Consider the following 17,373-nt stretch of genomic DNA (forward strand, 5'->3'; position numbering starts at 1 on the left):
GTGGGCAGGGATTTTTGTTGGACATGGCTGGGCAGACTGCACAGGTACAGTGAGCCTTGTTGGCCCTGGCTAAATGGGAAGAGCCAAGTCCCTTAGGGGACAGGTCCTGTTTATTCATGTAGGTGGGTTCAATTGCAAAGTCTTTGTGGCCAGGACTGTTTTCAATCTGGTGACTGTGCCCAGAATAACAGGAGCAGGATGTCAGTGGGAGCCTCCAGAGGAGATGCATCACAAATACTGATCGGTCCTTAACAGATAATGTTTCCTGTCTCCAGCTTTTAAGAGAGCCTCATGGGCCAAGGGAATGGAAATCTTCCTCTCTGTTTCACTGGTTGTGGTCTCCAGTTCAGGCAGGTATAACAGGGAAGTGCCAGTTTGCTGCTCCATCAGCTCTGCACGTTCTCCAGATGACACTGGGAAGACCTGCTGGCTCCTGAGAGTGTGGAGCCTGTAAAGGCTCCTTGGAGTGATTACTAGCTATCCCACCCCTTGGAAGGCCAGTGCTATCTGTGTCTCTGCCCTGAGGAAACTAGGTACTAACTGGATAACAGCCTGACCTGAGCGAAGTGGCCAGGCAGAACCAGCAAGGGAGCTAGGAGGAAGGAAATGAAGTCAGGCCTGTGATCCACTCCAGATGCACACTCATGCTTTGCTAAGAGCTCCTTACCCCTGACCATGCTCTGCCCTGGTGTGCAGCTACAGCTGCTGGGGGAGCTGCTAAGCTTGGCCAGGCTCCAGCCTATTCCCACAGCTCCCTCTCAAGTGTGATGCAGCCCTTCCCCAGGGCCCCGTGCCGAGTCAGAGAGGCTAAAAGAGTAACTCAGAAATCTCCAGCCATGGCACAGTGTCCAAGCATGGTCATCCATCCTGGGCTTCTGTGGTGGCTGATGGATGGCCACAGCTGAAAGTGTTGGGTGGGTAGTGATCACAGAAAATCTTGGCATTCTTGTTCAGGACATGGAAAGTCAAGGGGTTTAAAGGATATATCCACAGAATACAACCAGTAAGTAGTAACTTAAGAAAGCCTGCTGCTGGGACAACCAAATCATTGCCTCAGGGCAAAGAGAGGAGAAGATTCTGTCTCCTGCAGGTCTGCTGAAAGCAGCCCTGGCTCTGTCCTGAGCTCCTGCAGGACCAGGATGACCATGGCTCTGATCCCAGGGGCCATGGCTGAGGAAAGAGAAGGCGAGCTCCAAGAGGCAGCTCTGCAGGAGCTTCTGACACCAGGAGATGAGGGGAAGGAGCTGGAGCTTGGCCTTTTGGTGACTTTTAATAGCACTGATTTGTTTGAAAAAGTAGCAGTTGGAAAGAGAGGGAGTGGAGGAGACCCAGCTGTGGGGTAGGAGGCTAAAGGAGAAGAGGCAAGACAAGGGAAGACCACTGATAGGACAATCATGCAGCCAAACCAGCTGCAGACCTCATGGTGTGGATTTGGGGTTTTTTAAATTATTTTTTTTATACTAAGCTGATATATTTATTTTTTTGATGTTTCTCTACTGAGTACTGAGTCATTTCCTGGGGGGGTGGGAAGAAAACAGCATTTTTCTCAAAGCTTCAAAACAATGTTTTAGGGTTTGGGCTGAGGATTTTTCTTTGTTTATTTCTTTCCTTTCTTTCAATGAAACAGCTACTTTTACAAAAGCATAAAAACAAAAAACAGAGGTTGACAACCCCTACACTCCTGCCAGAGCTGCTCTTGGCTCATAGGAATGGGTGTCCATAATGGGTAGCCCAGAGCAGTGTAGAGGGTGAAGGAAGAGACCTGCCAGAGCAGCCAAGCACCAGACTGCCTTGTCATCATATTCACCCACAGAGGTTGATGTTTTTTCCAGCTCTCACACACGTCACTGGTGTCAGTGCCTGTCTGCTCTGCAGCATGCTGACCTTTCCTCTGGTTTACACATCAAAATGGGCTGTTCCGGCAGTGGTTTCCAGTTCAGTAAGCCACATGCCCTTGCACTGCAGTGGGTGTAGGGCAGAGCTGCCAACAGCCCCCAAAGCTTGTGTGTTAGTAAACGCTGTTGGTCTGAGGGAGCCTGGTGTGAAGCAGTGGGGAGTCAGGATCATTTTTAGTTTTAGTTTTAGTTTTTTTGGCCAGAAAGCTTTAAGCACAATATGTTAGTTAGAACTTTGGCTAATAAAAGTGGCTATGTGCAATCAAGCTAATTTGCTAGAGATTAGAGCCTAATTATGACCAAAAAAAGAAAAGGGGCTGCCAGTCTCAGAGCTAAGCACACACACAGAGCAGCATGCATTGACAACTAAGAGATGCTCTGGCTTTTTTGAGAATAAACAGCAGTTAACCACCTTGAAGGAGAAGTCACACCACTCACAAAGGCACACTCTGTCCTATCTTGCATGTGGACTGGGGACAGGAGAACCACCAGTCGTGGTGGAACAAACAGAAAAACTTCCACTGACATCAATGGGTCCTGGATTCATCTTGTGGCCACTTCCGTTTGTTTGTGACACATGTCTTGTAGTACTTGGTGTCCAGAATATTCTACCCATAGTTTCTCAGTGGAGAAGAAAGAAAACATCCAGGGTTATTATTTGTACATCATGCAGTTGGCATGGAGGAGCTATTGCTCTTGGTTGAGCATTGGTCTAATTAACTTGAAAGTCAGAGTCAGTGCAGTTACCTCAGCTCCAGGGAGGCTCATCTCACTGCATTATTTAGCCAGTTATCCTGCCTAAATACAATGCTATAAAACCAGTGGTAGGAGAAAATAACACTTTGAAAGGTGTGCTCATTGACCCAGTGAATAGGGCAGGAAACCACACAGGGTATGTTGGGACCATGCACAAAGCAAACTTGATCCTGCTTCTCATGTCCTTCTTCCATGGTGCTGATGCTTGCCAGGACCCTCAGCACTGCATGATGTGCAGTAACACCTGGAATCAAGTGCTAGCCTGAAGCACTAGCCCTTGGCAGTCAATAGGCACATGGTCAACATCAGGCACTTGTGAAATAAAGCAGCTCTATTTCTTACTCAACAGATTGTATTAACCCATTCTCAACTCAGTTGGTGAGGAGCAGTGATTTAGTATTTTAGAACAAAAGGAAGCAAGAGGATACTGGTGACTAACGTGCTCCAAACAACGTAATGGGGGTCATTTTCCTCATACGTTGTTTGTTTTGCTGATTAGTCTTTAGGTAGACACTCATATATCAACTATTATTTTCCCCTGTGAGTTGTGGCTTTCTGTCCAGCAGCAAGTTCAATTTCCAGGGTAACTGGGATGCCAAGTCCTTTCTAACTACGCAAAAGATGAACTGTGTTTCCTGCAGCTTTAATGAGAGTGGTTGAGTAACAGCTGGACACAACAGTGTCTTCTGTAAGGAAATATGCCAACAGCTGTTGCTTACAAGTGAATAAAACTTGCTTTAAAAAAAAATAAAATTAAAACAAAGAAAAAAAAAAAAGAAAAAAAGGAAAAAGTGTTTAGAATTATTTGAAGCTGCAGTTAACAGTCCTTTCCAGTCAAAGTTTACCCTCTACAACAACAGGATGCATTGCTCTGTTTAAGCAAGTAATAATATTGGTTTTAGTCACTACACATGCTCTGCTTCCTGTTGGGGGTTTGCAGAGAAAAGTATTTCGGGGCGTATCAGATAACTAATTATTTGTGTTTTTACAGATTTTATATACGGAGATGTTTTCTAATACCATCTCTGGGTAAAGAAAACCTATCTTTGCAGTGAGCTACTGTGATCTGTTTATTGGCTGCAGGAGCTACAACAAAATTGAGGAAAGCAGCCTCTACATTGCTCTGTTAGCATTAGCAAAGCCCTGTGTATTTAGGGTCTCAATGCTTCTGACTTACAGTCACAAACTGTCACAAAATGTTCATTCTGTTTGTATGAGACCTTTCACCCAAAAAATCCCAGATGGGTAAAAAGCAATTGCTGGGAGCAGTGGCAAGATTTAGCCTAAGGACTTCTGCCTCTGGCCCCTGCTAATGATCTGCTGGGATCCTGTCATCTCCCCAAACATAAGCATAGCAGCAGTAATTCTAATTTCTGTCATTGCTTCCTTACTTATATTAGTAGTTTATTTCATGGTGACTTCCTATCTTGTTAAATTAGTTTCTCCATGTCAGGCTGTGCTAATGAATAGAAAACAGATTCTCATCTCTCTCTTCCAGGAGAAAAAAGCACAAACCCCGGCTGAAATCAATGGAATTGCTCTGCTTTGACGCTGGTGTAAGGAGAATCCTCCTCCACCTTCAGGTAAATGCCCTGGGGCTTTTCTTTCAGCCAGGCGAGTGCTGCTGCTGCTGCCATTCTCCTGGAATCGATTAACATTTCAATCATCTCTGTATTTCAGGAGTGCAGTTCCTGTCATAGTGCTGAAGCAGTAAGACATGACATGCAATGCCCCGTGCCTCCCAGCTGAGGAGCTGCAGTGAGATCCTGAGAACTTCTCACACCGGGAGCACAGCCTGGATCGCTGCTCTGCACCTTCAGTGAGGTGCTGGGGAAGGAAACAAGTATCAAAGCTGGTGACAACTTTTGGGTGTGCATGTGTAAATCAAGCCTTTGCTGTGCTCTCCATTTCTTGTAGAAAGATGTATTTTTTTAATCTGTCAATCTGTATCTCTCCATGGAGGGTTTTTAATCAGACAGCTACCAGTATTTGCAGATCCAGGGTTTTGCTCCTCCTCTGAAGTCAGCAGAGCATCTGCCAGCCCAGCTACTTGTTCTGACATTTTCCAGCCAAGCTACCCACTGCTGGGAAGAGGCAGGGGGTGTTAACCCACCATCTAACCCCAAGGGCCAGGTTTCACCATAAGTGTAAATGGGGAGCCTCATTTGGGCCCAGTAGTTAGAAGTAAGATGATGCTCAGAGCAGACTGTGCTTTTCGCCAGCGCCAACAGCCAGAAGGGGAACTGGGTCGCACTAAGTAGCGCACGTGAGGGGGAGAAGAGGCTCAAGGGGAACTTTGTCTTTGAACTTCACCTTTATCCTCTTGCCACACGAATTACAGTCCCAGCTTCTTTATCACCTAGACCCCTTTTCCATCCTGGTGGTTCCTTTGCCTAAATCTTTCACTGCAAGTACATGACCTGGTTTTGCTGTTTTCTGTGAAGATCAGCCAGGGTTCCCAAGCTGGAGAAGTGGGTCACTGTGCATCACCTACATCAGGGCTTCAGGGCCAGGTGGCCTTGACTCTTTCTTGACTGAGGAGACATCCTGCTGACATGTGGGACTGCATTTTCACCTCTACTACACCAGGTTATGACTGTCTTCCATAGGAGGAATGCCTGGGAAGTGGTGTGAGAAGGAGGGTCTGATGACTCAACATTTGTATGTCGGTTCAGATAAATTTAACTTGAGACTTACTCTGTTTTACAAGCTTCAGGAAGAAAACAAAACCAGCAGATTGTAACTCCCCAATGAGGGGGTTTTTGCCAAATGGATGCACTGCATCGAGTGCTTACAAGAAACAAATGTATCCAAGAGGATAGATAATCATTCCGTTAAAAATCACTGCAAACAAAACTGCAAATGTTGCCATTGCTGCTGAAACTTGAACTGTGACAGAGTTGACTTTCCATCCCTCAAAAAACTGCATTTTGTCCCAAAGTGGGAAGCAGAAAGCTTTCGGTTTAAAAAAACAAGCAAACAAGCAAAGAAAAAAATACAACAAAAACCAGAAGCCACAGAATTTACCCTTTAAACCCACTTTCTTTTTAGACCAGGCTAAAAATTATGCTTAGAATTATGTTTATTAAACTAAATGATCAGCTCTAAAAAAGACCCAGTCCAGAAAAACAGGAAAGTAACAGTGTATGTGGATAATTTATTAGTTTGAATGGAAGTGGTGGACTTGAATTTCAAGTTACACACCAGATTAAGGACCTAATCAGTTCAGAGCCAAAATTCATCCTATTTCTGTAAGAAAGAAATCAACCCCATCTCAGTACAACTAAAGAATTATACTTTAATCCAGTTTCCCTTTTGAAATACAGAGTAATAGCAACTTGTGAATATAGATGCCTCCCAGGCTGAATCACAAAGATGCCTGGAAATGAACAACACAGTTCAGGTAGTGACGTCCCTGTAAAACAAAGGAGCTCCCACTCCACCCCAGTGCTTCCATATTCTAGTGTAAAGCTACTCCCTGGAGTAGAGTTGCAAGTGTTTTTCTTAGTATAGTGTGAATGACTCAGTGCCAAAGGTTTTGGTTTTTTCCTCTGTTCCTCTCAAGTGACCAATGTGCATGAAAATGATGTGTTTCTCACGGGAAGATTTCCAGTATCTTCCTGAACTTTCCAGACCTTCCTCCTCTGCTTTCCAACTCTGCAATACTTCTACTGCAAGCTGGTAATGGCTGTGGTTAGACTGAAAAGGGATGGCCAAGTAGACCAGCAGATGCAGAGCTATGTATGATTGTCCACGTATTCAACTATGCCTTTACTACCAAATACTGACTTTGTTGTCAATATGCAGCTGCTGAGCCCCTGGTCTAGACTGCAGCTCTGGCGTTTAATACAGTTCCAAAAGACTTGCTGGTGCAAATCAAGCTGACAGCCAGTGGGAAGGGGATGTCTTCTGTGGATAACCAGAGCACAAAGATCTGTCAGCCTGGTCACCACTCTGAAGGGTGGGGAGGCATAACTGGGGAGGGACTTTTTACAAGGGTGTGTAGTGATAGGATGAGGGGTAATGGTCTTAAGCTGGGAGAGGGGAGATTTAGGTTAGACATTAGGAAGAAATTATTTAGTGTGAGGGTGGTGAGACACTCAAACAGGTTGCCTAGGGAGGCTGTTGATGGTCTCTCCCTGGATGGGTTCGAGGGCAGGTTGGATGGGGTTTTGAGTAACCTGGTCTAGTGGGAGGTGTCTCTGCCCATGCAGGGGGTGGTCAGAATTAGATGATCTTTAAGGTCCCTTCCAACCTAAACCATTCTATGATTCTGTTACCATCTCCTGTGGCATTTGTAGAATTCAGTCTTTATTATCTGCTGACAGATGTGAACATCAAATTCCCTTTTATTATTGAACAAAGTGAAAGTAGTGAGATATTCAGGTTCTCGTGGTCATGGGAACATAAAGAATTTGTTGTTTGCGTAGGAAAGTGCTCAGCAAATTGTGACCATCACAGAATTGTTCCAACTACATAATCATTATACATATGATTAACACATGAAAGCCAAGGCAGGCAAACATAAGCTCTGGATTTTATCTTCTGCACAAGCCTCTAATCTTTCCTCAGGAAATTACCATGCAGTTTATCAGTACTTTGGCGTTAATTTTTAAAACCTCAAGACTTCAGCTAAAAGGAACTGGCCATTTACTGTTTTTCTTTCTTACATACGTAATTGTTGTTACCTCATTAACTATTTAACATCTTGGGAGGTTACCACAATGAGCCTGGCTTGAATGAACCTCGGTAATCCCTGAAGGAAAATGTTACTGCTTTCCTTCTGTGACACATTTTGGTTAGCAGAGATTTAAAAGCAGCAGTAACAGTAATAAGACGTGTTTGGCAGGAAGATACAAAATAACTATTAAGCTGGTTTACATCTGTTTCCTTTTTCATTCATTTTGCCCAGATCTAATTGCATCCCTAACATTCATCTGCTATCACAGTAACTTGGATTATTTTGTTTCTGAGTTTAGGCCCCACATCACTGTCATTGAATTTTGTCAGTGCTACTTCACTAGTAAAGAATGAGTGGGTTTTTACATATCTACCCAGTGTCCTGCAGTCAACAGGATCAGCAGCACAGCTCTTCAAACACTGAGGGTATGAAGAATAACTTAGGCTAGCTCTGCTCAGTTCTGTACTGCAAGAGAGTTTGAGTGGGTAGAGTCTGCTGATTATTTATAAAACAGTATGAGATTTTTGGAAGACTAGGGGTGGAAAGCTTTGCACACTTTAGAAAGCAAGAACATGGGTGAGCACACTTCCCCTGGAGTATCTCAGGTATAATAGGAGATGTTGAGCAGGCTGGTGTTTGTTTTTTTTTAAATGGGGGAGGAATAACTATTTTTTTTTATAGGTTGATAAATAATATTTTGGGGTTATTTTCTGATGATGAGAAATGTTTCATCTCTTTAGAGAAATGTGAGAGTTTGCTTTTGCTGGTCATTTTCCAACATTCAGGTGTAGCGGGCTGACTGGTGGGGTGTATGTTGGGTGGGCTGGTACCTTGCAGCAGTGCACTTGCTGCCCACTCGTGGCCACCATAAGGGGCTCTCAGAGACCACCTCAATCATCTTGGTATGGCAGTATGTGCCATCTATAGAGAAAAGGTCTGCAAATAAAATTATTAAAGGCAGGGCTGACCTAATCATGGCCTCTGTACACAGCACAGTGTTTGTTTGCAGCTCTGCTGAGTGTGTTGGTTCTATTAGAAGTGGATAAATGCAACCCAGTTGGGACAACTGTGATGGTCTGTGTGTTGGTAAGAATAGTTGCAAATAAATGGAGTAAAGAGCCAACAAAGCAAGCAGTTGGCTGAAAAGGTATGGGGATTAGAGTGGACTGCAGGCTCAGTGGGAGCCAGCAACATCATGCAGATCTTCATTTAAAAAAAAAAGGGAAAAAAGGCAAACAACATAGTGGGACAGATCAATAAAGGCACAGCATATAAGCTGTGAGATCATCCTACTACTCTATTCTGCATGAGTAAGGACACAGCTGAGGTGCCATAGCCAGCCTTGGGCTACACACTTGAGGACAGTTGTGGGTCAGCTGGAGAGAGGTGAGGAACAGGAATGACTCAGAAATTATAAAGAAAAGTTGAAGGAACTGCATTAATCTGAATAAATGAGTGAATAGAGGTGATTCTAAATATGTAATAAGCTGGTGTTCTTAATGTTGGTAGTAGGACAGGTAGTGGTGGGCTTAAACTGTAGAAACACATAGCTTGGAAATTAAGGGGGAAAATTGCCAATGGGAAGAATGGAGACACAACGGAATAGGCTGACTGAAGTCGCCTCACTCTAAGTATTTAAGGACAAGATAAAACCTATTAGTTAGGCATGGCTTGGATTTGCCTCCAAGCAGGACTGGGAGACCTCCTAAATGTCACTCAGATCTATTTTTTTATGCTTCTGTGCTTGGATGTCATTGTATTGCTTTTTTAGACATTAGGGACCAAACAGAGAAGACTTTTCTAGGAAACTTCCCCTAGACTACAAACATGAGTGTTGGATCTTTCAGAAACCACAATGACTGAAATGCAATGTGTGGTAATTCAGTCTGCCAGCAAAATGACTCCGAGACAGCACAGGGGACTCTCTCAGCTCAGTGCTCCCTCTTCTTCCTCTCTCTGTTCCTTAGGATTCCTCCTGGAGCTAAAAAGTTGCTAGATTTGGTTTTAAGTCATGGCAACAGTTGAAGGGATTTGGTGAGGAACGAAGCCAGAATGTGTGTTTTCAGCTGCCTCCTATGCCTCTTCTCACAGAGAGGAGAATCTCTGCTCACCTGCTTCCACCCTAAACAGTTGCATCTTCCACTGGTCTCACATGCCCAATCCATCTAGCCAGTGCAGAACGCAGACTGTACTCAGATTATCTGCAGCACTTCTGGTAGCTTCACCTCTTCCCTCCAGTTTCTTTTTCCCAGGGTATCTGCTCACTCAGAGTTTTCCCCTGTTTGCTGGCAGAACATCGGGCTGGGGAATTCAAGAAGAGTACTGCAAAAACAAAGAGCAGGCTTGGGCCACGCAGCAGTTCTAGATGCTTTGCTGTTGTTGCCACAAGAGGCAAAACCAGTGTCACCAGCACCCAGTGACAGGCAAAGTAACCCCCTGCACCACCTCCAGGGAAGAAGGAATATGTTCTACAGTTCAGTTCCTTGCTTCCTCATGCACTGATAAAAGCATATTAGAACAACAGGTTTTATCCTGGCTAACTAGGGAGAATAGGAGAGGTAACAGCTCAGAGAAAAGGAAGGGAGGAGTAAGTAAAGCTTGAGTGCTGAGCGATCTGCTCTCCAGCCTGGAACCTTGCATGCTGTGGGTGGAAACACATGACTGGGTTTTCAGATCTGTCAGTGAGTCCAGGGGTGGTCTCAGATTAATGGCATTTTTTGGTTTGTATTATTTGAGAAAACAGAGTTTGAGTGATGAGAAGGAAAAAATGGATACACCTCCCACAAGAAATAAAACCCACCCTTGGCCCTTCTGTGCTTGTACTTTTAAAACCCAAATTCAAGCTGATTACAATAGATTTATTCCAGCTGAAGAATATGGTTGTTTGGATGTGAAGATTGTCTTAATTTGACAGAGCTGGAAGGGTACACATGCTGCTATAAAGCATTGCTGATTTCTGACAGATAGTAGTAAGCATAAGCCTAAATGTGCTTTTCTATTTTAATTACATGACCAATACTCATGAATGGGAGCTTGAGCTTTATCTCTACTGACCTTGAAAATCCCCTGGAGGTTTGTGATGAAACAAAGCATATGTTTTCTGGTGATTTCTGGAAAAAGAGGAGACATAAAAAAAACATTTGTTGTACTTTTGTTTTTTTGTTTTTCAGGAAACAATGTGATACACCATCCAGGCTTCCACATTATTGCAGGAGAATCTGGAAGTTTTCCACTTTAGGGCCTGTGACATATATGGGATTTGGCAGTTGTCTGCAGATACTGGGATTGGGATTTCATACATGACAGCCTCTCCCCTGTGTGTCTGCATGAGCATAAACCACATGAACAGTAATTCTGCCTCTTGCTGATAAACCAATCATCTTAATAGATGAATTATTGTAATGAATGGAACGTGTGTCTACACCTTGGTCACATTAATGACTCTGTAGTACTGCAGACATACACAAATTAGCTTTTAATTGATAGCTTGATTACTGGTCTAGCCACAGTGACACAGAGCTCAGGCTCTGTCCAGGTTTTGTTAGGTAGCAATGCCTCAGTGCTAACTCCTGTTTCAGAGCTGAATGAGGGCACTGGTTATAGCCTTTATAGAGGCATTCTGAAGAGTCTTTGCAGTGTGCTTTTGCCACCCGGGCTGAATGCAAGGATGGGGTGGGGGTGCCAATCAGCTGCCTTCTGAAGGTCATCACAGCTGCTGGGAACCAGCTGGAAGCCAGGGCTCCCTGTGGGCATCCTGGATGTACCAGCTGAATAAAAATTCTCACCAAGGGATAGGATGACAAGGGTGGACAAGGACATGAATGCAAAGAGAAATGCATCTATGTGACTGTGCTCAGTGGGAACTAATTTGCCTTTCACCCTAAATGGTAACTGCAAGGTGGATAAAGTGGTTTTGATGTGATTTGCTACAATTAATATTATTTTCTTTTTCTTTCCTTCTCCCTATGGGTTTTCAATTGTTTCTCTCTCTCTCTCTTAAGCACTGTCTTTATATCCATGTCTTACTATTTTTCACACTTCTTTTCCCTAAGGCTTTTGTTATGTTTCATCCCAGTTCTTCCCAATATAGTTATGTAGATTTACAATCCCTTTCATTTCCCATGACACTGCTTACATTTATAGGGTGAAAATCAACCTTTTCTTGCCAGGTTATGCAGCCATCCTCCCTGCCACTCCTGAATGACTCAAGACTGCTATTCCCTTGAGGACTAAACTAGATTGGGATTTATTAAATCCTTAGCCCCCTGTTTGAATGATCTATGGCCTCAGGCAGTAGGCACTAAGGTGAATGCACACTGCTTCTTTGTAAAGGCACAGCAAACCATGCTACAGAGTGCACTGCCCCAGGCATTCCTAAACTATCTTGTCCTGTGTCAGCAAGATGCCTTAAGAACTCTCTATAGAGCTTTCACGGCTCCATTTTCCCTCTGCTCCCACCCTGTGCATTTCAATACAGTAAGGAAAGGATTCAGCCTTAATTGAAATTCCTTTCATCAGCCCAGATATAGCCTGAACAAAGATACTGACATAAAAATGCAGTCAGGAACATATCTTTAAAATGTCAGTTTGCCAGTGACAGGCATAAAATGCAGTCACTGCAAATCAAGACTCTAAACCCTCATTGTATATCACATAACTGCCACTTCCCTTTCCCACCCCCCACTATCCCTCCCATAAGTTTTGATGTTTATATATCTTTGTTTTCCTTTCTACATTCTTCTCATACTGTATTCACAGCAAATCTGAGGATAGCTTGATTAAACCCCTGCAAACCTTAGAGAAAGCACTTTTAAACCCTGAAGAGTGTCATTTATCTCAGGCTCATACTTCTGAGGAAATCGATCATTCAGGCTCCATGGGTCTTCTCTACTATTTCTCCTTTTTTTTTTTTTTTTTTTTTTTAAATTCATTTTAGTAAAGTAATTGATGTGCTTGTGTCCATACAGACCTCTTAAGTGTAATGCTACATGGTTCTACATGGCAGGAAATTGCTATGACCTTGCTCTGCTGCAGAAAGAGAAAGAAGACATGAAAGTTCTTTCCACTGGCACAATGAAGGGAAGGATACACCCAACAGAAAAAACATAAGCATGGGTGACCTACTGAAGGCTATACTTAGCTCGCTTACCATGGGTGACTAATTTAGGTGTTACACCTAAATTCTTGCCTACAGAGAGACCAGGGTCTGGCACTCTGGCAGCTTGTGTGATGGGAAACATCAACCACCCTCTCGAGCTTCAAGGCCACGCTAAGCACAAGGACCAGCTATCTGCAAGGAGGCTGCTGTGTCCACCTGCCAAGGGTGGATGAAGAGCCATGACCCCCATGTCTGCTTTGGCTATGGCAACATCTTGGAAAGGTACATAGTGTGCTGCCACCAACAGTGAGGCTGGTCTCTCTGGGGTGGAGGACCTGTCATGTCCCAGGAGTAGCAAGTTACTGCCCTGACTCTCCCTTCCTGCTGGCAGTAGAAGGAGCAGCGAAGGCCAGTTCTCAGGGGCTCACTGGCTGGCTCTCCTTCCTTGCTCCATCTCTGTTCTCTGTTTCCTCTGCAGCAGTGGTTTAGCATAGTGGTCTGGCACTGGTTTGCTGGGGGCAGCAACAGTACATTTTACATAGCTAGCAGAGAAACCTGAAACTCCTCTGTTTCTAAAGAGCTGCTTAGTTTAAAAAAAGTTATTGACACCCTTTTATTATTCCTTATTAGCGCCTTTTATTATTCCTTATTAGTGCCTAGAATTTTAGCTGTGAAGCTAAGAAGCAGATCAAAAGCTAAAATCTAATTACTCAACTAAAGACGAGCAAATGGAAGAACAGATGGGAACAATGAGACACTTGCTGCTCAAAGTGCATAACGAAGGTATTGCTTTCAAATCCTGATCCCCTACCTGCTCTGGCTGCATCACGGGTTCTTTCTTGAGGCCTAATACATCCCCAGCAGATGATCTCTGCTAACTCCACTTGCTAGCACATCCCATACAGCATTCTTGACTTCACTGACAGGGTTTTCAGTGTGTCCTCACAACCTTTCATCATCTTCTCACTAGCACAACAATGATACGTCTCCAGTAAGTTCTTGGTGCCACCACCTGTTGCCCATGCACTGCTACTTTCAGAGGCACCACTTTCCGCTGCATCTGTTTCTCTCGTGTTTGGGAGGCTCCTCTTCCATCCCCAGAGCAAATTATTTTTTCTCTTTCAAATCCTTCCTTCAAGCATACTTTGGCCAGAAACTGCAAAGAGCTAGACAGTGACTTGGCTGATGAAAACACAGTTGAGTATGCTGATTATTTCCCTAATTATTTCAAGTATTTAATTATTTCCCTGCACCTCAGCTTCTTAGACTCCAGTGTGATTTCTTGCCTTGTGCTCCAACTGGGGGAGGCATTTCCTTTCAGTATTGCTGCTGCTTTAACATATTTCAGAACAGGCCAGGGATAGATACACAGATACTAACTTAATGAGCAGTAAGAAACGGTGCTTGCACTCTTTGTGCACTATTCGTCCAGGAAATAAGCAAAAATGCATTGAGGAACTTCCTAGTCTGAATTTGGCATTTGCAACCAGTCCTGCCATCAGATGCTGGGTGCACGTGTGCAGGTGTGAGATTGTGGACTGTTTATCCAGCTGTAACAGTCACACAGTTGGCAAGCAGCAGCAGGAAGTTAGGCATGGCTAATGTTTTAGATACTTAATCTTCACAGCGCTGCTGCCAGGTGTCTTCTTTGGCTTCGGTCTCCCTGACTTCTCACCTATTCTTTTGTCTATCTAGTGTTTCAGGAAAAGGAAGTAGAGTGCAAAATGCTCTGCCCTTGGAACAGGCACGGTGAGACCACAGGACATGGTGGAAATAGTAAGACACAACCAAGCACTGTGTGCTCTGTTTGTTACATTTACCTTTTTGGTAGCTATCTGAAGATTTTCCCTGCTCACCTAAGGCATCTTTCTAGGTCCATCAACACTTCATTAAAGGCTGGCAGTAAAAGTATCCTAGATAACACATTTTCCTGGGGGTTACTTCCCATCTCTTAGGGGGCTTGAGAATTTGCCTATTATTAAGTGCTTGCACATCCTATCCTTGCAGGCCATATATTAACATTAAGTGAAGAAGCAGGGTGCTTCACTGAGCCTTAGTGCCATGTGAGTTACAAGGGACATCTTTCTTTACAGACCATTAAAAAGATGAGTTATGCAGTAACAGAGCAAGCACAAATACTTGTTTTCCTTGAGATTTTCATAGTATTTGGTCAAGTGAAAACTATGCAGGTGCCTGCTGGCTGCAAAATGAAAAGGAGGAGAAAGAGCAGAGGGTAGTATGGAGTTGGGGGAAAAGATTTGAGACGAGGGATCATTGGACTGAAGCAGTAGTATTGAGGGGAACACACAGAGGAAAGATCCAAACTAGCTGTTCTTTAAGCAGCATTTTCAGATGTTGAGCCTGAAAAATACTGGCACAGTCCCTATGAGTTGTCTTTCTGTGCCCACCACAGCCAAGTACCTGGCCATCCTGGAAGACTTGCACAACCTGGAAACAGCCTCATCCCAGGGTAACTGCAACATCTCTAGCAAAACAGGCAGCTGAAGGAAGGGGGGAGCAAGCTATGAGGAACTGAAGCTATCTATGGTGGTGGAAGTAGCCAGCATGGTTGGTTGTCAGGCTGCTGTAATTAGGACAGCTCTGAGGCTTCTCTGAAATGTTAGGAGAATAAACGCAGCTCTTGGCAGTGCCAGGGACAGGGTGTGTGTGAGAGGCACAGAGCTGTCTGTGCCCAGCTTTCCACAGCCACCCCTTCAGCCCAGCAAGCTGCAGCACAACCCCCCAGGACTACTGTGGGTGACAGAAGGTTAGAGATGTGGCTGCCACTAATGCAGGACACAAGTGGATGGATAAAAATGGTCTTAACTTGTGCATCATAGGTCTCTTGACAACTTGGAATATAGAATACACACCATATGATAATTTCAAGTCCTGATTGCTTTATTTTCTTGAGCAACAAACTCAGGGACACTCTTTTCAGGTTGCCATGATGGCAGCAGTGTTCAGGAACTCTTTTTTTCTTAACTTCTCCATTCTTCTCACCCAGCATTATTTCCATTTCAGTCATTCCCTCTTGCTCCTTTCTTCATTTGTTCTCCCAGAACAAATGTTATCTTTCATGAGGAGGCACCCACTGTGCAGGAACTACGAGAGATGGATTGAGATTAATGTCAACTCCAGAGAGTGTATGGTGAGAACAATGAAGAAACTCTAATAACTAATAAGGTTTGCACAGCCCAGTTCACCCATTGAGCAAATTTCATGACACTTCCCCTTGGATTCAAAGAGAGCACTTTAATCTCCCTGTGTGGGAAAAGGTTCTTCTTCCCCACACCCTACTATAAACATGACCTAAGGAAGGACCAGGGTGGAGCATGGGAAATACTGTCCTTTGAATTGTCTATTCTTTAGAGTGGCAATCTACTCATGATATAACAGCCTCTGCTGTCTGGCTCCAGGCGAGGCATCGAGTCTTTGAAAGGCTTCTGAGAAATGGTAGTTTCAGCGGGTGCTACATGCCCAGATTCCAGCTCTTATCTTGGTTTCAGTGTGTGTGCAGTGAGAGGGACGCACAGCTGCAGCACAAGACGGGCTTCTCTCAGATCTCATCAGCCAAGTCACTTCTCAGGGCATAGCCAGGGCTTTCTCAGGGTCGTATCAGTCTTCCCACAGAATATCAATAGTGCCTCTTGTCACAGCAGGGGTGGGGCTTGAGGCCGTTTGTGACAGCCAAGGAATTTCACAGGGTTCCTTATTTATCTGTTCCGTATTTTCTTTATCCAGATTTTTCTGCCACATTCCATGGAGCAGGAGTCCCTTTCACAATTTCATGGGACATCCAAACAACCCTCACGCGGGGCACGTTGGCTGCCTCTGCCAGCTGAAAGAACCCAGTGTCAGCAGGTGGGACACGCTTCATTACCCTGCCCAAAATCTGGGCCCTGCCACCCTTCCATGTGGGACATGCCTGGGACACAGGTAATAAACTGGACGTTCTCTGTCCTCTGGAGGAAACAGCACCTCTGTGCCAGAGGCCGTGATTTCACACTGGTTAGGGATACACACACTTCATTTTTCTCCCTTGTAGACTCGATTATTGCTGGCTGAATGGTAAGATTTCCAAAATTCCCATTGTTAGCAAAACTAAAGATTGATGCGGGTGGGGGGGTTGGTGTTACTTCTGACATTCCAAAGGGAAAGGAATACCCTGCAGGACTGGCTCCTTCCTACACAGGCTTTGAACTCGCTTAGAGTTGGCAAATCCTAGCACTGAAAGGAAAGTTCATCTCAGACTTGCCACTAATTAAATGACCTCAGCTCAAGGTTCTTGTGTTTGGTAACCGTGTTCCTGGGAGGCAGCACGTCAGGTCACGGACACACCTGAGGGGAGCCCCGTGAAGGGTGGACGTGAAGGGTGGACGTGAAGGGTGGACGTGCCTCAAGGCAGGGCCCTGCCCGGCTGCGCAGGAGCCACGCGCTGAGCACAGGTGTATTTACCTTCAGTTGGTCACCTGGGCTACACGACAGGGTGCTGGGTTTTCCTCAGCAGCACCCAGGGACTGGTTCATTAATTCAGAGTTATAACCGGTGTTAATAAACCGCCTCACACGTTACACTGTTGCACAAACGTTACAGAAAGTGTGACCCTGTTGTCTTTCGCCCGCAGTCGTCTGCATTCCGTGCGAGAGACCAAGTACCAGCAGCACCGGTTCACGGGATCTGCCGCGTGCCCTCAGTGATTTGCTGATTCGACAAATTACTCGGTGCAGGGGTTATCAGCCTGACTGTTGCGGGGCACAGCCCTTCTGCAACGGTACCGTTTCCTGCGGTACCTCTCGAAACCACGGGCCGATTCCAGCCAACAGGCACCGAGGTCGCTCCAGCTTCTCTCTGGAACGGCCCCGGCTGAGATATGAGATGGGGAGATAATGAGATGGGGAGATAATGAGATGGGGAGATAATGAGATGGGGCTCGGGACCCC

The 17,373-nt window shown here is 44.8% G+C and overlaps 1 protein-coding gene across 1 annotated transcript in view; it reads left to right on the plus strand.

Moving 5' to 3' along the window:
• Positions 1 to 1,166: 1,166 nt before the first annotated feature.
• ABHD17C (abhydrolase domain containing 17C) overlaps positions 1,167 to 17,373 on the plus strand; it is a 45,739-nt gene continuing 29,532 nt past the window's right edge. Inside the window, exons 1-2 of the mRNA XM_010004073.1 lie at positions 1,167 to 1,339; positions 15,850 to 15,872. Of these exons, the coding sequence (XP_010002375.1) occupies positions 1,167 to 1,339; positions 15,850 to 15,872 (196 nt within the window). The remainder of the gene's footprint in view (positions 1,340 to 15,849; positions 15,873 to 17,373) is intronic.

The sequence above is a fragment of the Chaetura pelagica genome, unplaced genomic scaffold, assembly GCF_000747805.2.
Source record: "Chaetura pelagica isolate M959 unplaced genomic scaffold, ChaPel_1.0 scaffold428, whole genome shotgun sequence".
NCBI lineage: Eukaryota > Metazoa > Chordata > Aves > Apodiformes > Apodidae > Chaetura > Chaetura pelagica.